Raw genomic sequence first — 22,712 nt, 5'->3', positions numbered from 1 at the left:
AAAACCCACATTGGACTTGCTTTTTAAAGGTAGCATTTATTGAAGCGTTTGTGCTGTTCCTGGTAATTTGTCAAATGCATTGCTCATACAAGGATCATCTTGTTACAATGCAACGTTCTTTTGGGAAGACTTGGGTTCTGGCTTTCGTGGGGATGCCACTTGAAGCATTCGACCCACCCAAACACCACTATAGACCAGGTACACCCTGAAGACGTCAGTGACATTTCCCGATGGCAGTGGGGCTGGGCAATATGGCTTTGAAATAATATCACAATATTTTTAGGCTGTATTGCGATACACAATATTTATCTTGTTATGTTGAAATCTTCTCTAAACTACTGCAAACTACTAAAATACAACATTTTGAAATGAATGATTTTTTTCAATTAAATTGAGTTTGTGGTTTAGGCCAATTTTCTAAAATGCAAGTCTAGTTCTTTAATAGTCACAGTAGGCTGCGCCCTCTCACCGCACTTCCCTCCCAGAGATACACACACACACAACAACAAGACAGCAAGCGTTAATGACAGTGAAGAGTACGTTCCCAAAAAAGGCACAGTCTCGTCAGTCGTTTCGAACTGGTTCAGTTTAGTGGCGTCCGATCTCGACCAAATCACAGTCTGCTGCAGGGTTTGTTTAAAAGCTGTTGCAACGAAAGGCAGCAGCACAACCATTTATTTCACCATCTCAAACAGAAGCATGCAGGCAAGTGGGAGAAATGTGTCTCACAAATGTGTCCCGTATGACAGGAAAACGACCAGCTGCTGAGCTGTTACTGATGCAGTCACGCTGCATATCGCTTAAGAAATGATATAAATGAATTCATGTAAATATGTTTTGTGAAATTACTGCAGCCTTCAGTGCAAATGTAAAAACTGCTCTCTCTCTCTTGAAACTACTTAGCGCACTTTTGAAGAAAAGTTTGCAGCTTGAACTTTAACCCCTATAGGGAAATTCAGTTTACTGTAGCAGAAGATTTAGCAAATTTTTTATGGACGCAGCTCTGCTGCTCATCCCACAAATGCATGTTCCTTACAAATGTGGCACCATTTCAAAAGGGAAATAAACAGGCTTTCTAACAGTATAAGATTTATTGCAAAGAAGCATCATTACAACAAAGAAATAATCTACCAAACACAAATTTAATTACTTTTTGTGCGTAGTTTATATACTATATATATAATACTACATACTGTATAATATTGAACAGACAGTGGTTTATTTCTAGCTTCACTAGGGCTGCTCAGAAAGTTTCATACCTCTGCTTTACAGTGCAGAAGGAAAGCAGCTATGCATATAGATAAACTTCAGGTTACAGTCTTTTAAACAGTCAAGTGGTGACTAGCTCAGTATGTTATTTTTACTTCTGTAAAAACACCTTTTTCTCTCCAGCCAGTGGATGTGAGGTGGTCGCTCTAGGGACTGGGAACTTCAATACCAAAGAGAATACCTCATCAAGTGGAAGGATTGTGCATGATTCACATGCAGTGGTAACTGCACGGAGATCGCTTATGAGGTTGGTTACAAACATGACCGTGTGTGTTCCATGTAATGGAAAGTTGCTTAATAATTTTAATTACAGATTAAAAATCATTTTTTTAAATATTTATTTAGAAGGTTTTTCAGTTTGCCTAAACCAGGCAACTGGGAACTAACTGGGAATGTTGGCAGGCTGTATGCAGCTATAGGAGAAGTAGGCCGACTCAAACGTTTTGAATTCCTGAGTAAAATGATTAATAGCACAGAAGTTTCACAGAAGATTCACTGAAGTTGAAATCAGAGTCCTGCAGTCAAGAAAGGCTGGCCTATTATCAGCACAATATGCCTAAATTTACCTGAGGTTTGTTTAAAATGGAGCTTTTTTAATATAATTCTGGAAAGTGTAATAAATAATAATAAATCATATGTTTATTACACTTAACAAACCATGGTCAAATGAAACGGTGTCAGTGAACTATGAACTATAATAAACAAACCACAAAAAAGCAAAAGCAAAATTATTCATTAATCGTAGTCAAGGTAAAAATGTTAAATTAATCGTGATTCTGAGGTTCGTACTTTTGCTGGGAGGAAATTTTAGCAACTAGACCCCTTTGAATTTTAGTTGAATACCCCTGGCCTAAATCATCTTGCACATAATATAAACTACTGTGTTTCATGAACCCTTGAGGGGGTTAAACATCAAGATTAAACAGGATTTTACACACCTTCAGATATTGAGAACTTTGTAAAATGTCCCACAGATGACGTGTTTAAATTTGAATGACTGCTTCCTGCTAGTGAGGCAGGTAAGTGTACATAGACACATGCAGACCACAGCAGTCTATAAATGTCTCTGAGAGTGACTCTGAATGTGAGTGCATTTCCTGTTAAGCAGATCCCTGATGCTCTGAGATCACATTTATGTTACAATTAGCCAACAAAAGCCAGTTGGTTGCTTCTGTATTTCTTGTTGAGATTCTTGATGTCTTCAGAGACCTGCAAACCTTACATTATTCTAACATGGCCTTGTCTGGTAGAGGAAGAGGTGATGGAAAAAAATATTAAAGTGGTGATTGCTGTTATTGTGTCAAGTAAGTTTTGGTCATCTGCAGTGTTGCTCTGTATATACACACAACAAAACAACTGAATGCAGACAGTTTTAAAACATAGTCTCAAACATGACCGATATAATTCACACAAAATATGTCAGAATTTAACAAAACAGGTCCCATTACTGATTCATGTGTCTTCCCTCTGAAATAAAGCATGCTTTTATTTAGTGCTAGTGTCATGTCACAGGTGTGTGTTTAAAGGGAAAGTATTGGTTCAAATATGATTTGATTTAGCACAGTGATTTTTAGGGATGAAATCAACCAAAGAAAATCTTGGTTGACTGAAATTCTTCCAACTCTGGTGAATAGGGGAAGCGTTACAGGTCCACCAAAGCGTTTTTTTCCCCCTGTCATAGAGCTTGACATGAACACTTGGCCAGGTCCAGTAAAATTTTATTTATTAATTCATTTAACCTCTTTGTTGAAGAGGTGTTCCCATTGAGATTAAGAATCTCTTTTTCAAAGGTGACTGTGCCAAGACAGTCAGCAGTGAGTACACAAAGTTTCAGATCGAAACACAAAGGGAGACAGATGGCAATTCACAAGCACTCCAGTTTGCATTAAAAGAGAACTATCTATTAGTCAAAAGAAAACATACTGGGAGTCAGTTGTACAACCAGGCAAGCTAAAAACAGAAGCATCCCATAGAATATGCTTCAAAGTCTTTTATTTTAGATTTAATTATATTTTATATTTTAGATGTTGCATCATAATGAGCCTTTTCTTTTGCTGTGCTGTCAGGTTTCTGTACCGGCACTTGCTGCTGTTCTATAGCAAACAGGCCAATCTGAAGGACAAGTCGATCTTCCAGCACAACAGCAGCAGCGGCCTCCTCAGCCTGAAGAGCGGCATCACTCTGCACCTCTATGTGAACCAGCTGCCCAAGGGTGCTGCTCAGATCCCCTCCACATTGTGAGTTTTTATTCATCCTTTAGCGGTTCTGACTGCTGTTTTGTCGTGAGGCATCACAGGTCAAGTGGCGTGATAGTTTTACAGATGCAAGAAAGAGAAAGGTCACAACGACAAACACCGGGAGTTGTTGTGTACTGTTATGCGACTGTGTTTGTTGACAGTTAGGTCTTTATAATAGTGACAAAAAATGGCAATTCATGGTAAAATAGCATAAATAGTGTTTCTTTAAATGCAGTGATTTCAAATGCTTTTCTTCAGCTCTGTGCTCTATTCTCAGACGCCTGAACCCACTCTCTATTTCGGCATGGCAAGTCAACAATGAGATCAGCCTGCACCTGTCAGTGGAAGGCAAGGTGTTGTACTGTTACGTTGTCTCATCTAGCTGATGTTGCTTTTATGATATATGCAAAGTAAAGCTGCATGTTTTTTAAAAGCATCATGGAGTCACAATATAAATCGCACTGCAACTATTACCTGCACTGTCACTGCATAACTACATTTTTGTTTGTTTTTTTAAAGGTGTTCTCAGTGTCCTCGTCAGCCTTTGATCACTCGGCCTCCAAGGTGGTCAGCATGTCTGCTACTGACAAGCTGACTCAGTGGCAGGTGCTTGGATACCAGGGGGCCTTGCTCAGCCACTTCATCAAGCCTGTCTATGTCCAAAGCATCCTCATAGGCAAGTCAGCAAGTTGAGTCTTGCTCCTTACACAAGGATTCTCAGGGTTTTTTCTATAAAGTACATTTAAAAGCAGCCACCCAAATCCATTACTGTAAGCTGTGTGGACACTATACGGGTGGTATAGCCACCTACAGCCAGAAGAACTTGTGGTCAGTTCTGCCTAGGTCTGATTTTCATCACCCACTACCAACCTGGCACAGGAACACACAATACTGGGCCTTACCTGTCACCCCTATATATGAAATTTTTTTTCCGCAACCGGACCTGACCCATAGAGCTGAGATCTGCGGCATGACCCTGAACAGCAAATCATATAATAACCATGCACTGTTCAAATAGTTAATATAGGCAGCATGTTTAAAATGATCAAAGATCATTTTGAAACTTGATAGGATATGTTTCATATACACAGTAGGAGAAGTTGAGATGAAAAAGGAAATTGTTTTGTCTTTGCAGGTCTCAGCTCAGTACCTGCTTTCAGCTTGGGCAAGGGTCAGATCTTAATGTCAAAACACAAAGAGTTTTAATTCATTAAAAATAAAAGGGCTGCTCTAGTACTTTAGAAAAGATCTTAATAAAAAAAGAATCTACTTGGCATAACAAATAGGGTAGTGTGCAGAAATGATACTTTGTAGCATTTGTTTTTTGACCATCTAGTGCTTAGTATAGATTGATGGGACCTCTTGCAGTGGCAAAGCATCTGCTGTATGTTAGAAATACTTTCCGATTTAAAAAAAAAAAAAAAAAAAAAATGCAGGACTGTGAAAGAAGCATAACACCAATGTTGCCATACAAGCACTTGAAAGTTGCTAACATGGAGACAAGCTCACAGAACAGCCCCACATTTTTTTAAGGAAACAGTCAAACTAAATATAGTCCCTTTGGTAACACTGCACCAAGTCTGTTTATTCAGACTGCTGATGTTTGTAGCCATTTGATCTTTAGTTGCTCACTCGTGCACTAATGACTCAACTAGCAAACAAATTCCCCAACTTTAAAATCCTCTGTTTGACAAAAGATAATTAGAACAGGTGTGAAAATGTCCTACTCAAGTTTTCAAGTCAGTTTTAACAGAAGAAAACAGAGTTGGGTATGATTTTCCATGTGACCCCTTCTCCATAATCATAATAGCTATACGACCCACATTTGCCCTACATCTGTAAGAGATGGAAACTCGGAGACAAGTAGTATTGGATATGTGTAAAAGTTTAAATATACTGGTGAGGATTAAGAATTCTGATACCAAAGTGCAGCTACATGGTTGATGAATAAAATTGTTACTATCGTCAAGGTTACATTATTAGGCCAGAGGCAAAATTAAATTACAAACCGACTGCTGGAGCACAGTTTTACTTTAAAGTTTAACATGTACTGTTTGACATATACAGCACAGGTACCTGTCATTCTTTGAAACATTGAAACCCAACATGTCATTTCCTGATTTATTGCGCTAACATCCCCTTGACCTTCAGAGAACCTTTTTTTTTAAAAATGTCACAATCATCAAGTACAGACAAAAAAAAGAGTACCTGTCTTTTTTTAACAGTTTTTCTACCTGCTCTAAAGCTGACATTCCACAAATAAAACATGAGATTTGTCAGAAGCAATACCAAGAGATTCAGTATCCCATATTATAATCATAGATACAGTATATAGATACTTTATTGATCCTTACAGAAATTACTTCATACGGCAGCCAGATTAACAAAGAAAAAGACAGGAAACATCTAAACATAGAACCCACACATCTACATGTCACATGTTAGAGCAATAAAAACTATATGTAATCTATAAAGATAAAAAAAATACCAAGACTGTGAGTATGTGAGTGTAAATTGCACATAGATATCTGCTGAAACATTTATTTTTAAAATCTTTAATCTTCTAGGTGACCTTGGCTGCAGTGACATCCGTGGCATGAAAATGTCTGTGAGCCAGCGTGTGGAGGGGATCACCTCCCAGCTGCCCATGTTCTACTGCATGATGAGGCCCCACATCAGCCTGGTGCCCTCAGTGGCTGCTGACAGCACCAACAAATGCCAGATGACTTACGGTATCAACTGGAGCGAAGGAGACAGCTCGCTGGAGGTTGTGGATGGTCTGGAGGGCAAAACCACAGAGGAGTAAGCATGACTGTGTAGTTGGCTATAGGGTGTCTAATGTAATCACCCACTTTTGCATGAAGCTGTTCTGTCAGTCATATCTGCCGTGACCTAGTTTATGTTTGATGGTGTTTTTTTCGTTTTCTTAAACTGTTATCAGATTGGATTTGATTACAATTTTTTAAAATTCAAAAATTATCTTAGAGCTTACTGGCAGTATTTTGTATTTGTATTTGTATTTATTTATTTAGCAGGACAGTGTGCAGAGACTTTGAATATTCTCGTAGAATATAAAGATGGCTGCACCAGATTTAGCGTAGTGCTAATTTCCATCTGTAGTCCTCACATAAAAGACAGACAACATAGTACAAATCTAAAAATTATTACAATAGATAAATATACAGAGTAAAAAATAAATAACATGTACAAGTATAAAATAATACGTCAGACCTCCAAAATGCATACAACCCTGATATCAGAGACATCAGTGCAGACATGTCTGATTGCTCAGTATCCAGTCCTTGACTGCGCATGAGAAGCTGTGATGTTTTGTAATGTTTTTAAAATTGTCCAGAAGTCTATTCCATTCCTTCGTGGCTTTGTTGGAGAAGGCCGATTGGGAGAAGGTAGACCTTCTTCTTGGGACATTGCAGTCACCTCTGGATGCAGACCTTAATGTTCTACTTAGTAGGTCAGAGCGGGGCTGGACAAAAGTACTGAACAGAGTTCAGTCTAAGCATAATCAATGAGAAATAATAAATGATAAACTGAGGATATGTGGATAACATTCATTCTGAGGTTGAAACAATGCAGCCTTTAATTGGCAGGATACTAACTGTGAGAAGTTCAGCTGTCACGCCTGGGCCACATTGCCTGTGTGAGCAGCATGTGTGCTTTGTGGTAGGTTGAATTTTTGAAAAAAACAAAAAACAAAAAAAAAAACGTAGCCAAAAAGAACCAGCTTACTGAGATGTGGTGGAGTGGTCTTTTTGAGTTGCCAGAGGCACTCTTGTATCTGAGAGAGAAAAAAAAAGGAGGAAAGAGTCGAAAAGTAGGAAAAAACACTGACACATTTCAGCACAGTGGCCCTCGTCAAGTTCCTTTGTCCAACAGCTTTGTAGGGATTTACTTAATTGCAATTTGCTGCTGATATCAAGCTTTGTCTGTGATTACATCAAAACTGCTTCTTCTTCTATTGTCTTAGATCTCCCTTTAAGAGTGGCTCTGCTCTTGCAAGCCGTCTGTGCAAAGCAGCGATGCTGCACCGCTTCAAGTTGGTGGCCAAAGAGGCCCAGAGGCAGGACCTGCTGACCACGAGCTCCTACAGAGAAGCCAAGGTAAGTAACCCCAAAGTAACACTTGTATCGCAGCACTTACACAGGTTGCAACACTGGTCCACTGACATTTACTTTATGTGTAACCAAAAGCAGACCCTATATTATCTAAATTAATCAACACACTTATCTTACATATTGTATAACTTCCAGTGTTCAGTTTGACACGTGAGGAGTTAATGTGTCTGCCTTAGGCATACAGCTCACTCCTAACATCACTTCATTATTTCATATTTAAACTCAGTTTTGTGAAGACCGTGAATCGTTGTTACTCGTATTATTTCTATTGTTATTTTGTCACTGAAGAGGATGGCAAAGCCGTACCAGGAGGCCAAGAACGTGCTGAGGGCGTACCTGTTCCAGCAGGGCTTTGGTTCCTGGCTGGTCAAGCTTTCAGTTAGTGATAACTTCAGCATGTGAAAAAATAATACACTCTATCACTTGAAGCCATTGTGTTCATTAAAAAAAACCCCAAATACTAAGTTTAGTTTAAGAGAGTCACTTGTTTCTGTGGGCCTTTACCTTGTTGGTAATATGTTTCTGTTGTGAATTCTTAAGGGATAAAAGTCAATCACTGTTTATGTTTAAGAGATGTTTTGTGTTTGTGGGTTATGTCTGATTTTCAAAAGTACAATACAAATTCTATAGATTTGTATCATCTAGCAATTTTATTATTTTAAAGTATTATTACATGCTGTTGCGTGTATTGGTAATGATCATTATAATGAGTGATTATAACTTTGGCATACTACTTTTGAATGTTAGTTAAGTAAGCTATGGTTGTTACATAAAAGACCTGAGTTTGGTCTCACTAAAGTTACTGTTTGTGTTTTCTGCTCTTGAGGAAAAATAGCATTTTTGATCCATATTCAGCCATCTGACTTAACACCTGATACTGAACAGTATGTTATTGGCAAGCACAAGGATATAGATTAATAAAATAAATCAATCTAAGTGATGATACTGGTGTTCAGTACATTTTTGTTTTGTAGAGAAGCAAAAACCCCTAACACTTTAAAAGTTGAACTTGTTATATCCAAATATCCACCAAAAACTTAAGGAACTGTCAGCTGTGATAAAATATATTCACTTTAATTAATAAATTAGAGCCACCTTCATGCTATGTAATGTTAGCTAAACTAACTAGAGATAAATATATTAATGTTCGTTCCACTGCATTTATCTGACAGCTTTAGTGACAAATGACTTTGCAAAGTTAGATTAGCAATACAAAAAATAATCAATAAACAAATAAAGATATTATTACATCAATAAGGCTTTGTTGATCCCTAGGGGAATATTCACAAGCTACCCAGCAATATGTAAAGTAATTTATAAAATGTATATAAATGCCATAAGTTAAAATACACTTCACCTATACCAGCTGCTATAATAAAGTGATGACCATGTTAATGCACCAGTAATTATAATCCAATAATATAATAGATAACAAATAAATAAATAAAACTTATGTGTTTAGCAAAACAAGATTTTTTTTCTCATTGTATTCTAATCTCAAAACAGTTCAGAAGGCTTCATTTAATGCATTAAAATTACTAAAATCAGTATCTTATCACCTTATCACAGCCTCTGAGTCATCAGTTTTTATATGCTATCCCGTGATGCAGCAAACATTAAATGACCTGGTGTTGCCTCTGTAGAGTAAGTGGCTTGTGAATTTCACATCTTTTTGGGGGCATTCTGATGTGAAGTAGCCCATACCTATCCAGGGATTTCCACTTTAATAGTGCGGACTGCGTTATCCGAAGATCTGTCTGCCTGTCACCAGATTTAAACCCGTTGACCCCCATGTTGATGCAAACCGTTGATTTGCCTCACTCTGTTATTACATAAACGCACACAGGAAATGCTTTGGTTTCCTGTGTATGCGATGCAGTGGATCATTTACTCTTAAAGTGTTGAGTAGCCTTGTGAATGGAGTGGTGTGTTCACTTCCTACTGGTTTGGGTGACGGAGGGAATTACCAGTGCGTTCAGGGAACTTTGAGGATCAAGTCTTTCCGTTGTTGTATGTACAGCTCCAGGTTTTGTCTCCTTTTGTATGTTCTTGCTTTTCCATCATTTGCAGGGCAAAGTGTGATCTTTTGAAGTGTAATGCAGTGCATCAAACCCTTTTAGATGTTCACGTAGTTTGTGTGGCGATTTATTGCAATTACTGCTTAGTTTTATTGGAATATTTCTAACTTTTTATTGGTCAGGTTCTGCTCCAGATGTGCAGATCCCCAGAGCTGATGTCTGATGCATTTGTTTCCTGCTTTAAATAATGATGCAGGGGGAAAACCATAATGGCAGCACATGATACATGTTGTAATAAAAGGCTATCTTGTGTAAAGGCACTGTGTGTAAATTGCCCTCCTTCCTGCTGCCATCGTTGTTGTAAATAATTTTATCTTGTAAATGCCTTGGTAGTTTTTTAGTTGGCTGGCAAAGTCATGTTGACGAGCCATTGGCTGCCTATTAAATTAGAGGAAAGTCTCCGAAACATCCTCCCTTCCATTCGTCCATTTTTAAGACCTTAATGCCATGTTGAGTATTCTGTCTAATATCAGACAATATCGGTTGACTTTTTCTGTATGTGTGTGTTGCATCTGTTGTGTCTTGCAGAAGTTTTCATGTCGTCACTTAAAATGTAATGTGGAGATGTGCCCTTGTGGATATTGTTGTAAAATAATTAATATAAGTATTTTAATTATGTAGTGGGTTTTTACATTTGATTTAAGCTACACTGATGCAAATTCATACCTTGCAAGATAGATTTGAAGCCACTTTTTTTTCTTGGGCATCAGTCACTGAGGTGATACTAGTAGGTTTAGAGATAAACAGGATATGCAACTCTCTTGATGTGGTTACAAAGTGAAAACATTTGAGGCCTGAGCTTGTAGAAGCTCGAGCACCCATGCTGAGGTGCTGTGCAGAAGGATGTGTGGTTTTATATGAACTGCATTCTTGTAAATCGTGGCTTGATTAAGAAAAGCGGGGCCTTCAGGTTGGCTTTTTTTCTGTCATTGCGTCAGCGAAATCATGTTTTAAGCATTCAACTAAAATTCATCAGACTACCAATGGCTCTGAGAAAATCACACAACAGTGCATGAAATGGCCTCTTTAATTAAATGCAACCTTTTTTTTTATTTTGATGATGAAATTTTATACTTTTTCACAATTATAGCATAATTTCCAACAGGCCTAAACTTGAAAAAGACATGCACAAATGAATGATACTTTAAGTATGACAATATTACAACTAGTGTTTGTGAATTTGTAACTGAAGAGCAAGTAGCACCTTTTTGTTTAGTGGAGATAGCTGCAGATGAGAGTCTGCTGCTTCACAGTGGCTCATTGTTTATTCTTTAGAGTAGGGGAGGGACTATGTTAATGATGGGTCCAGTGTGTCATTGAGCATGCTTTTAGGCCCTCCCAAAAATATCCTGGAAACAAATAAATGGTCTAACACCACAATGCGTGTTTTTGCACGTTTTCAGAAATAATTTTCTGACATTGCTAATGTTATAATTGTAGAACTTTTGAAAGTGATATTCTTTTACCGTCTTGCCTCATATACAGCTTAAGTTGCTCAACAGTCCAGGGTGTGTGTTGTCGTATAGGCAACAATGGCAAACAACATAGGCAAACAATGAAGTGCACCTACCTTTTGACAAAAATGGCAAAGCACTGTGGAACTGTACAGAAACTGTATTTTTTCCTAAGATGACTTGATGATGAAAGAATCATTATGACTTTTACTTTTCCATACTTATTGTAGACAGCTTCACTTGTCTATTTGCCCTTAACGTTAAGGAAATTCAGCCTCCCACAGACTGAGGCTGTAGACCTAATCCTCTCCCACATTAAATTCATAACTACTAATGTTTAAATGGAAAATCTGGCTTCTAGATAGCATTTGTAGTGTCTTATATATTTTATGGGTAGGTAAATCAACAACAATAACATCAACACTAAAGAGCTAAACTATCAGTTTTTTTGACAAAGATATTTATATCTGGAGGACGCTTTCCGCTGTTTGCTTGTTTTCCATAACTTGTTCATGTTCTTAATGGCAATACAAAAAAAATCTTCAAGTCAGCATTTTATTATGTTATACATTCAAGTTTCGCGCACCAACATTCAGCATAAAAAATAAATAATAAATATATAAATAGATACTCAAAGCTTTACAGGAGCTTACATGAAATACATTCTCATTGTTGGAAATCGATTGAGAACTTTTCAGTACATTTCACAGAAGATTTTTGTATAAATTATAGGAAAAATATATAATATATGAGTATTAATATGTAGTACAAAAACAGTGAGTATAAATAGTTACCCTCATCTTGCAATTACAATACTATAAATATAAAAAATTTAGAGCAGTGTTCAGAATCATAGCATCACAAAAAAACAGATATACCTGAGATCACACTCATTGACTATTGCTTGATTACATAAAATCACCAATGCAGCAAAGATATATTCTTTAAAAAGTCTGTCTGCTTTGGAATCAATGGTTGGTCATGTCATATTTGATGCAGTTTTGTTGTCCATACTTTGCATTTCATTATCCTCTCGTGGCAGTAATTTCCATCTGAAGAAAATTCAACGTTCCTTTCACAAACTCACTGAACTGAGTTGTCGGCCACAGCTCACACTCACATTCGGTTGAGTTTGTCGGTGCCTATAGAGAAGACAGTGAGTAAGTTTAGTCCATTTCAGTAAATTTCATGTTGTTGTCACATTTATGGTTTTTTATCACTAGCAACTGATATGGCAACACACTGCAGAAATACTTACATTGTCTTTTTGCGATCGTTGGTTGAGCTTACCCTCCAAGAAATGGACAGTCATGTTTAGGTATTCGTTGGGGTCTTCACATTCGTCCTTGACTGCTCCTTTAAATTCTTTCAGAATGCAGCCCAATGCTGTTTTTAAGCATTTTGTCTGTGTGTGTGAGAAAAAGGTTTTAGCTTCCTTTCACTGCTCTGACTGAGGCAAACTTGTGGCAACACGTGGAGTTGTCAGCAAATAGAAGCTGTCACAGCTGTGTGAGGTATCAACACCTGCCAAGCCTGTTTCCTGTACTAGAGAACCTTTACATGTGGTTTATAAATGCTCATCTAAACCCTGACACTTGAGCGTCTTTGATGCTGGGGAGAACCCAACCCCCAACTTGTTTTGTTCTTGACTTAATATGAACAAATCCATAATAATCATCATGTTTGGTACAGTAAATATTCAGTATTTACGCATAAAGCTTCTGGAAATACATTATTGTAAAAAGACTGTAAATCTAACAGGTTAAAATATAAAATGAGCTCTTACCTTAACATCTTTTGGAGTATAAAATGTTGATTTTTCTGGCTGCATGGACAGAGGAAAACATTGCACAGTATTAGAAAGCGGCAGAAACATAGTGAGCCGATCAGTTGAAAATATTTGGCTTGAAATAACTTACACATTTGACATATTTCTGCAGATAGTCATAACCGAAGTCGCTAATGGGTTGTGATTCTGTTTGAAGCCACCCAGAGAGACAAACAATCCAAAAGGCAGTCCTAATAAAGTGCTCCATATTCAGCTTGAAGGCTTGTCAGTGTGATAAGCAAGTTGTCTCGTGGCGGTGTGGCACTGGTTTACTTAGCCCTTGTGCTGTATTGAATTTATATAGCTGTGGGGTGGAAAGGGTGGGCTGAATTAGTTGTATATCACCTAATGCATACAGCGTTGTTTTTCCTTTAGATGACTCTTGGAATTTTTTTTTCACAGTGCTACTACAGAATGGTAAAATCCCTCAAGCAGCCTGTTGTAGCACAGCATTTGACTTCAAGGTCTTGTGAAAGTAGGTTGGCCGTCCCTGGTTTGTGGTGTAGAGGGTTTTTCTTTTTTTCTCTGCTGGCTCTGCTGGGCTAAAGTTTGTCATGAGCTGACACTTTCTACTTTCTGTACATATTAAACCTAAATGTAAAACAGCCATGATTCATAAGTAAATATGGAACATTTCACAAAAAAAAAGAGGTTTGTCTAATAACAGCATTTAGGTGATCTTAAGTTTATCTGTTCAAATTTATTTTATTTTTGTTATTTTATTCAATAACTTTTTTATGAATCAGCTCTGCAACACAGACTTTTCAGAATATGAATTAAAGGAAGAAAGAGATGAGAGAAAGGTGGAAATAAAAGTATCTAGAGTATTCATTTTCTATTTTTTTGCTTTCGATAGCCCAACAATAATTAACTGCTAACTTACTGGCTTTTTTTTAAGAAAACACAAAATAATGTGAATTGTACGAGTCACTTTCCTTTCAGTTCTGCCATTCATTAACTTAAGATGCTTTGGCGCTGCATCTGAAGTGCTTTACTGGCACTAAAATGTTAATTTTTTATTGCAAATGTCTTGCCTTTTTTTTTTTTTTTGTGTTCGCTTTGTTGACTGACCTAGCAGTGTTGATATGCAGAAGCATAATGCCCGTCCCCTGATCTCCTCTGGTGCTGTATCGTCTTTGAAGTGTTAGTGTTAGTGTTAGTGAAGTGTTTATTTTTACTTCGGCCTCACACAAGTATACAGGAGAATAAAAAGGGAGCGTTGCTGTGTCCGAATCTGATGACAGTTGGGTAAATCCTGCTGTTTATCTTGGCATCATGTTGGTGAAAATTTTGTTGCTATTCTTATGTAAACAAACACGCACGTCAACCAGAATGGCAACTGGAGTAACCAAAGTGTTGTATTTCAGTTATGAAACAAAGTTGCTGGTGGGCAAAAACACAAGCAGCGCAAACTATGTGCATGCCGAATTATTGTGTGTATCATTTATTGTAAAGGAGAAATAACTCCCTCACCATTCTGCCATCGTACCTTAACAGTGTGATATGTCAACCTCGAACGGGCTGCTAACTCCTCCCACTCTCTGCCTCATAACTGGCTTGCAGGGGCAGCAAGTGATCACGTTGCATTTTTCATGGCATTTTGCCAAGGCTAAAAACAAACCTTACCTAGTCTGTTGCAGGCCACATTTTGGTGGCTTAAAGGGACAGTTCATCTCAAAAATGAAAATTCAGTCATTATCTACTCACCCTCATGCCGATGGAAAGTCAGGTGAAGTTTTTTTGTCCACAAAAAACTGCCGGAGTTTCACTGGGGAAAAGGCCTTGCACTCATCTCCCAAACAATTACGGCAAAGATTGACCAGGATTCAAACGTTTAAACAATACAAAAAAAACAAAAAAACATTCTGTGGGTCCACAAAATCAGTTTTCCAATTTATTGTCTATGGAGCAGCTCCAGGCTTTATACTCTGCGCAGTAACATCAGCATTATTTGTCTTTTTGATGCTCAGCAGAGTTTGACGATTGCAAGAAACGCGTCACTCTTGATTCCATAAAAATAAGTGACTTTAATGGTGTAAAAGGAATTGTTCAGATTTTTGGGGATTGTGTAGGTTATTTATTTATAGTCAGTGTGTTACTTACAATAGATGTCAGTCGGCGCGCCCCCAGTTTGGAGGAGCAGGCTGGAGTCCGACATGGAAGCTAAGCAATGTAATGCTGTGGACGGGGGTCAGCAACAAAATGTATATTAGCCATTTTTAAAAAAAAGTGCCCACCTAAAAAACTTAATTTCAGTTTAAGTGGTTGCTACATTGAAAGTGTTTTCACTGCTGTACCTTTCCGTCAGACAGCCTCTTCCGACAGTGAAGCCATTTACGGCTGCAGTTCTCCATCTCCACCGGACTCCATTGACAAAAACAATCATTTTAGCTAAGTGAACACGGTGAACACGGGAGCTGCTGGTCTAACGCGACTTTGATCAGATAGTCAGTTTGTGTTATTGTGTGACTTTGGGGAATTTGAACGTACCCTTTTAGGCACCAGAGTCACAAAATAACACTGAAAAGGAACTGTTTAAGGCGGTAGTAGACCAGCAGCTCCTGTGTTCAGTGTTGTTTAATCATTTTTTTTCTCAATGGAGTGTGGCTTTGGGGAGAGTGATATAACAGCCTAATTTTAAAACTGGAAATCATTCTCTGACAAAACAGTAAAGCAGTGAAAATGTTCTAAATATAACATACTTAAAGTGGTATAAATCTGTTTATGTGTAATTTTTTTAAGTTAAAATATGTTTTGCTGCTGACTCCTTCAAACTTTCACACCAAACTCTATCCTGCTTCTCCAAACTGGGGGCGCGCTGACTGACTATCCCATCGAAGTAAAGGGTGTTAAACTTTGCTGACATTTTGGCATTATTTTAGTTTTACAAATGCAGTAAACAGGGATCATACGAGAAGCTTAAAGTACTTGACAGTGACATTCAGAAATTCAAGTACTGGGATACATTGAAAATTGGACTTCTAAAACTTTGTCCTTGAAAAATTACTTAAATATAATTGAGAGGAGAACGGAAAGATAAGGTATTACTTATTATTTGATAAAACATTTTAGATAAATGTTTGAAAGCCAAGAACGTCCGTTCTTGCAATTTTTTCAACAGACTAATAAACTCCAGTAGACAGTTGTCACCAGGGTGTTTCACTAGCCTCCAAAACACTTACAGCAGTGAATAATAATAATCGTTAATTAGTAATTGGTCAGTTTTAGGCCCTGTTAGCATGTTTTCTCCATCAGCAAATTTGCACAACCCTTTGCAGTTGATGGTTGTGTGGAGAAAACAGTTTCATCCTTGAAAATAAAGTACTTGAAAGCCCTTGACTTTTAGTTGTCCCAATCTGTACAAACCCTTAGTAATGCTTTAAAAAAAAACAACCAAAAATCAGAGTCATAATTGTTTACATTTTATTAGCAAATTTTCACATGGCGTGTACACAGATTTGGTATGTTAATAAATAAATAAATAAATATATAAATCATTTGAGAACTTTTCCAGTGTTTCTGAATGAATTTAGCGAGAGGGAAAAAAAAAACACATTTTAGTGCAGTTTGTAAAATGAAATTATTTAAAAGTTGAGGAAACATCTGTAGAGTCAGTTTCCTGTATTGGAGTGTCCCATTCTTTCATTGTTGAGACGTTGAAGCAAATTTGTCAAGTTTTTCATGAAGTCCCCAAAATTGGTTTCCGTGGTTGTCATGTTGCACTCTGAAGATTTTGCCTGTGTATGAGGAGAAGAGGCTGGTTTAGTATTGGAGCATGAATTTTGGGTTGGGATGCACGATATTGGGGTTTTTGCAGATATCCAATTCGCCGATATATTCCTTGGCCAATAACCAATACCGGCATCGATATAAATACTTCTTCCCCACTTAATTTTAGTGATCATCAAGTCTCTTCTATAGTCAAGTTAACATCATATCATGCATACTCTTCAGCAGATGGAGACATGAAATACAGTGCTTTTCAATGTATATCATATTTATTTGTTTTGCAAAATAAGAAAAATACTTCACCTTAGGGTTAATGTTCTGTATATCTGTATGTATCTGCTCTCTTTGTCAACTAAAAAAATCTATGTTTGCAATATCGGGAGAAAACAGATTATGATTTTTATATTTTATAATTTCATAGCCCATAGCTGCTGATACGAATGGCGTGCCAATACCATCAAAATCCCAAATTTTGAGTGAGGAACTTAAGTTTATATAACTCATAAGGCAATACAACACTGTTAATACTCACTGAAGTTGTAATGGCTGTGTCCAACATAAACAGAATGTCGCCAATTCGGTTGTTTTCATCTTCACAGATTTCAGTTTTGGCCCTCAGCAGCTCCGCCTTGTAGCTCTTCAGGGCCGCTTGACTGCAGTGTCCCTAAAAAAGACACAGCAATCGTTTGGGTCACATTTTGTCCAGTGATGAATGTGATAACAGTCAGTGAAAAGCTGAATCAGTTGACAGTCTAATTTATTATAAAATGTAATATCAGATGTTGGTGTTAAGACTACACGAACTGTTAGATGAGCATCAGCAGTGGCATCCAGTGCTAGTTTAACCCTTTAGAATCTGGATTGACATCAGCATGTTGTACTGCATTAAGGCCTTTTAAAAGCATTTTAATCTATCGAACCTGAGACAATTTGTTTCACTTTTTTCGAAAACATTGGAAAAAGGCTTTAGACTTTTTTAAATTTTTGGGCCACTTTTGTTAAATTTCTCATTGTCTTCTTCAATCAAGTCAGTTTCCTCATGTTTTACAGGGTTTTGTGGAAATCCATTCACTTTCCCGTAGTCACATGCAAATATAATTTAAGAGACAGTTTTCTTTGTTTCAATTATATAAAAAAAAAGAATAAATAAAACGGTGGCAACATAAACACAGTTTTAAACTGTTGCTAAAGCCTTCAGGCCAGCTTTGGTAGCTGCATTCTTCAAAAGCGGCGTCAACATCCTGAATGAGCACCTAAACGTGATCTGCAGTGATCTCTTACCTCCACATTTGTTGGATAGGTGAGGTTGTTTTGTCCCTGTAACAAAGTGGAGAAAAAGGCAGTTTAGTTTTCACTTTTCACTTGAAGCATTTCTTTAATAACTTCGATATCTCTAGTGGGATCTCTAAGTTATTAAAATAAGTGAAGAAATAAATGAAGAAAAATGAACCCTCTTCAAGAACTACTTACACACTTGACTTCATGTAGATGCGTCAGGTGATGTACTTTGATAGACGCCGCTTGAAGATAGCCTATAAGAAGAAACACCCAGAGTGCGATCCTGAAACACTGCTCCATATTGAACTTCATTGAAAGGCTTGACTGCGGTTTCTTGTGGGGATGCTCAGTAGCTCTGTTCATCAATGGCTTGTGGTGAGCTCTGGTGCTGCTCCTCATTTATAGGGCACAGCAGACAAAAACTGAGTGGGCTGGTCAAAGGTATTTTCTTGTAGGTTTTCTAACTTTTTCCTATTCATCATGAAGTTTTATTTTCCCCCTATCAAGTGCATGGTAAAAAAACCCAGGGTTAGAAATGATCAGGTGGGCACAGAGTACCTTCTCTGATGACTGGAAAACTTGGCACTTTGTCCACATTTCAACTTATAATATATTTTTTGAATGATTGTTCTTTAATGTAACTTAATAATCACATTTTCTGTTTGTGTAATCAGTACTTTTTACTGTATTGACACAGTTTTAACAGTAACAAAATGAGCTTAATCAATGGTGCACAAGGTTTGGTTTCCTCTCTTATATATCTGATTATTTTTTTCTCTTTTTTTTTGTTGTTGTTCAACTTGCTCGACCACAAATCTATCTGTAACATCCATGCATTTTTGACTACAGACATTGTGTTTAATCCTGTAATGCCCGGATCAGCGTCACTTTTCTTGTGCTGCATTCAGATGCCTTTCACAAGCATTTAAACCTCTAAAACCTGAGAAAATTGGTTTGTTTCTTTCAAAAAGACATAACATGTAAAAACATACTGTTTTTGGCAAGAAATGTACCATTAATTGCAAAAAAAATAAATAAATGAGTAAAAGGTGGCTTAGGTTTAGGTTTAGTTTATTTAAAAAGGACAGTGCAAATTAAAAAATAAGTAAGTTATAAAAGTGCCGGAATTCACCAGGAAGCTATTTTTCAACTATTGGTAAGGAAATGATCTGAAAATTATTTCCAAAAATAAATAATAATAATTTTTTAAAAAAATGTCTAGTAAACTATAGTAATATTTTTCTTGATTATATATTTAAAATTCTGTCGCAGAATTCAGAAAAATCAAGCCAATGCGCTCATGTATCAAAGGGTTAACTAAGGCAGTCAGTGCTAGCCACATTTATCAGAGACCGATATTTACGAAAGGAGGCAAGATATCTGCCAGCTGTGATTGGCTGTCACATGATATGTGACAGGTGGTGCTGCTTTCTGAAAGGGCGACTACACCGTGACACATCGAAGCGCGACTGCTCCAAAAACGCCTTCGAGGCGCATCTGGAAAAAAACATCTGGGAGTGCCTGAGAAGCAGGGCCGCTTGCTCGTGGCCCAAAATGACATTGACGAGCGGTGTGACTCCGCGCCTTGAACGAAACAGTTGAAAATATTATAACTTTAGTGTGCGCCCAAAAAGTGCCAAGAAAATGCACCAGGCGCTTTGGACCACAGGGTAACAGCGGTTTTGCTGGCGACATTAGTGATGCGTCTCTGTGTGATCGGCCCCTAAGAGCTGAACTCATTTATCTCAAGGTGCAGCCATTGCATCCCGAAAAATAGGCGCTCTGGAAGGCGTGCACAACATGGCGTCATTGTGGCTTATGAGTGCACCTGCCATGCATCTTTCTTAAAAACAACAGAAATGAACGTGCAAAAAAAAAAAAAAACACAGCAAATGTAAGATGATTTTAATAGTTTTTTTTTCATTTTTTTTCATTTTCTTTCTCTACACATACTCTGCTCTGAAGTCCTCTGGACTCCACTTTAACCTTTATGTTATTCATCAAAGATTTGCATTGCATGTTGTTCAAACTGTAACGACCCCCTTTAACTTTTTTTTTATCTGGGTGTACTTTAAGTGCCCCCCCTTCAAATGGCGGCTGCCTATAGCGCAGATGGCAAGCGCCCCCACTGACCACAGACAGCAGTGAATTTCAAATTATTTTTGACATTGTTACAATATCAGTCAAGTATGCGTCTTACAATACTGCAAGCAGTGGGTACTGCAATTAAATTAACAAAATAACACCAGCATTTAAAACAAGACAGAATCTGAGAGGATCTGTGTGTATGCAAACATTATTATTTTAATGTGTAAAGGTCAGTAATGCATGTTTGAGCATTATTTTACTAGTTGTATTACAATATTTTTTAACTTTGACGCGAAAAACCATGGCGATAAGTAAAAGAGCGGGTTAAAAAGAGATTGGAGGCTGCAAGTAAACATGCGTCCTGAGTTACATCACACACTCAGTAGAGGAATGAAGGGTTTCTCTTACACCTACGATTTTTGGGGATTCCCCACAAGACTCTCCCAGGTAACAGAGGAACCATGCTGTTTTCATCACACCCTTACTTTGGACACTTTCGTCAGTTATTCTCTTTTGCCACATGCTCGTCTGGTTAGGTGTCAGTTTTGAGGTTTTTCTAGGAGTCATCAAAGGCAGTCAATGGGACAGGATTTTGACGCGAGTGAAGAGGGTGGGGAAATTTCTATCCATTGAATTTGTCGCTACCTGGGGGATCCCTGCTGTTTCCATGTCTTAGTGTGAGCTTTTCGCCCACGCTAGATATTAGCGTTTGATAGTGTCTGCTTTCTTAACTGGTTAAAAAAGGGAAAAGTTTCATTTTTAAAGCCTTGACATTCTTGTCACATTCAATATGCGTTAAAATCTTATCTTCCAAGGTAAAAACAAGATGATTGTAAACCCAAAGTCACCCGTTATGCATTGCTGCAGATGCAATATTTCAAATCCAGAGATCAACAAAAATTTGACCCTGTATGTTGGTATGTATTTTTTATGATTATGCATCCTGCATAGTTAGTTTGAGACTCTATGTCTACCTCAAGGAAGACCTACCTATATATGGTGAAGTCTTAGTGCCTGTAAGTTAAGCTTGACCATGGATACCTGAGCTGGACCAGTGTCAGTCAATTTAGCAACACAAATACATGCCTCATTCCTCAAAAGAAGTCTAGTACCTGACATGTTCGTAATTGATACCTACCATCTACGTCACAGCATTGTATAAATACTACTCCTTTTCTATGTGATCGCTGTCAGCCAGCTCTCTATGTTGTCAGTTAGTCTGCGTTTAGTCCTGTCTCTGTCTGGGCTGGCCCGAGCGCTCATCTTTGTTGTACTTGTCCTCAATTGTAGTCTTCGTTTTAGTTTGTCATTGTACTCATTTTCATTTATTTTGTACTCGTGTTCGTTGTAATTGTAATTTTAACTGTATATATATAAACATGTGCTTACTGAAGCTTCAACAGGTGTCTCCATCCTTCAGAAGTCATCACAGAAAACTCATACTATCACCGTACATGTTTCCTGTTTTTGTGTGCCTTCATGTTTAGTCAGATTCTGCACTGCAGGTTTTGTTTGATGTTTAGAGCCACTCTTAAGATGCAGCTTGTTTGCTCTCAAACTGCAATATTTAACTTTCTCTATTCAGTATTTTAATGTCTGTCACCGTTTTTTGTTCTTGTTCCTCCTTTCTCTGACTTCGTCGTCTGATTGTTGCATTAGCTCGAGAAATGTCATTGCAGAGCTCTGTCGTCAACACGTCTCTCCCACATATTAATGCTTCCATGAGGTAGATTTCGATGGCGTAAGATAGCAGAGAGAAGGGCTGAACCCAAATTGCCTGAAGCCATTTGTGAAGGGAACCAGGTGTGTTTCCTTGGCATAAGCTAAGGGAGTGTAAAGAAGTATTGAGTCATCTTTGCCACTAACATGCAACACCTACAGCAGAACCAGCATGTAAATCATGTTCTCCAAGCTTGGGAACTTCCTGCTGCACTTTTCCGTGGGTTATTTTGTATTTATCTCAATACATTTATCTCAATAAAAGCTACAGGTTAACAGACTTAAATTTTTGCTTTATTCTTCATGGAATTTATCTTATACAGTATATAACTTATATATATACTTAGGTAGTTCAATAATAATAATAATGATAATAATACATTTGGGGAATAAAAAATGTTATGTTAATCAGTTAATGAAAATAAATAAACTATGAATAGATTATTGATTGAAAAACTTCAAATTTAGCTGTGCATTATGCCAGTTCACCACGTGTTTTAAATATCCTCTGATTTTCCAAAAAGTGATATACTGTGACATTTTAGATGTTAGCTAAGGGAGAAAAAGTCTCTTCAATGTATCTGAAGACAATAAAAGCAGCATTTAAAAGGTTTGGATGCATGTTGAATTGTGCTTCACTCTTTCATCAGATAATTATCAAACCCTTGTGCAGTACCTGAAAATAACTGCAAAACAACTATTTTTTCACATATTTTCATTATCCCAAGTGTGGTGATTGTATGGCATTTTTTTGTACTTTTTCTGTCCGCATGTAGTGGATCAAATACTTCATGAAAATGAAGTCATTTTGTGGCCTTTGCTTGATTCACTTCCTATGACGCTTTGTGTGATATCGAATTACACACTGACCAGAAAATACACTTCATGCCCCACAAATG

The 22,712-nt window shown here is 37.5% G+C and overlaps 2 protein-coding genes and 1 long non-coding RNA gene across 6 annotated transcripts in view; 1 reads left to right on the top strand and 2 right to left on the bottom strand.

Moving 5' to 3' along the window:
* Positions 1-22,712, top strand: part of adad1 (adenosine deaminase domain containing 1 (testis-specific)) — a 48,877-nt gene that overhangs the window by 5,550 nt on the left and 20,615 nt on the right. For 2 of the 4 annotated variants that reach the window (XM_088080778.1, XM_088080777.1), the window contains exons 7-12: positions 1,393-1,516; positions 3,336-3,506; positions 3,784-3,859; positions 4,026-4,182; positions 6,074-6,308; positions 7,492-7,624. In XM_088080778.1, the coding sequence (XP_087936904.1) occupies positions 1,393-1,516; positions 3,336-3,506; positions 3,784-3,859; positions 4,026-4,182; positions 6,074-6,308; positions 7,492-7,624 (896 nt within the window). Of the gene's footprint in view, positions 1-1,392; positions 1,517-3,335; positions 3,507-3,783; positions 3,860-4,025; positions 4,183-6,073; positions 6,309-7,491; positions 7,625-7,927; positions 8,531-22,712 lie in introns of those variants that run through there. The other 2 variants (XM_088080776.1, XM_042492957.2) reach the window with 2 other exon arrangements.
* On the bottom strand, positions 11,703-13,242 carry LOC148188837 (uncharacterized). Its single transcript, XM_088080781.1, has 4 exons — positions 13,091-13,242; positions 12,958-12,996; positions 12,430-12,576; positions 11,703-12,313 (listed from the first exon to the last, which is right to left on the bottom strand). The coding sequence occupies exons 1-4, from the start codon at positions 13,205-13,207 to the stop codon at positions 12,197-12,199; spliced, it is 420 nt and encodes a 139-aa protein (XP_087936907.1). The 5' UTR covers positions 13,208-13,242; the 3' UTR covers positions 11,703-12,196.
* On the bottom strand, positions 16,437-18,370 carry LOC148188836 (uncharacterized). The gene is made up of 3 exons (XR_015777180.1): positions 18,010-18,370; positions 17,261-17,392; positions 16,437-16,736 (listed from the first exon to the last, which is right to left on the bottom strand). It is a non-coding gene; the product is annotated as an uncharacterized LOC148188836 (long non-coding RNA).

The sequence above is a fragment of the Plectropomus leopardus genome, chromosome 8, assembly GCF_026936395.1.
Source record: "Plectropomus leopardus strain MGB_pleo_1.0 chromosome 8, ASM2693639v1, whole genome shotgun sequence".
Taxonomy (NCBI): domain Eukaryota; kingdom Metazoa; phylum Chordata; class Actinopteri; order Perciformes; family Serranidae; genus Plectropomus; species Plectropomus leopardus.
The sequence above is the reverse complement of the archived record's forward strand: the minus strand, read 5'-3'. Positions and strand labels throughout refer to the sequence as shown.

Bases quoted from the DNA above. Each gene is read 5' to 3' on its own strand.
- LOC148188837 (XM_088080781.1), bottom strand. From the start codon at position 13,207: ATGGAGCACTTTATTAGGACTGCCTTTTGGATTGTTTGTCTCTCTGGG. The intron at 12,997-13,090 runs GTAAGTTATTTC...CTGTCCATGCAG, and splicing joins TGCAGAAATATGTCAAATGT to CCAGAAAAATCAACATTTTA. The intron at 12,577-12,957 runs GTAAGAGCTCAT...TCACACACACAG, and splicing joins ATACTCCAAAAGATGTTAAG to ACAAAATGCTTAAAAACAGC.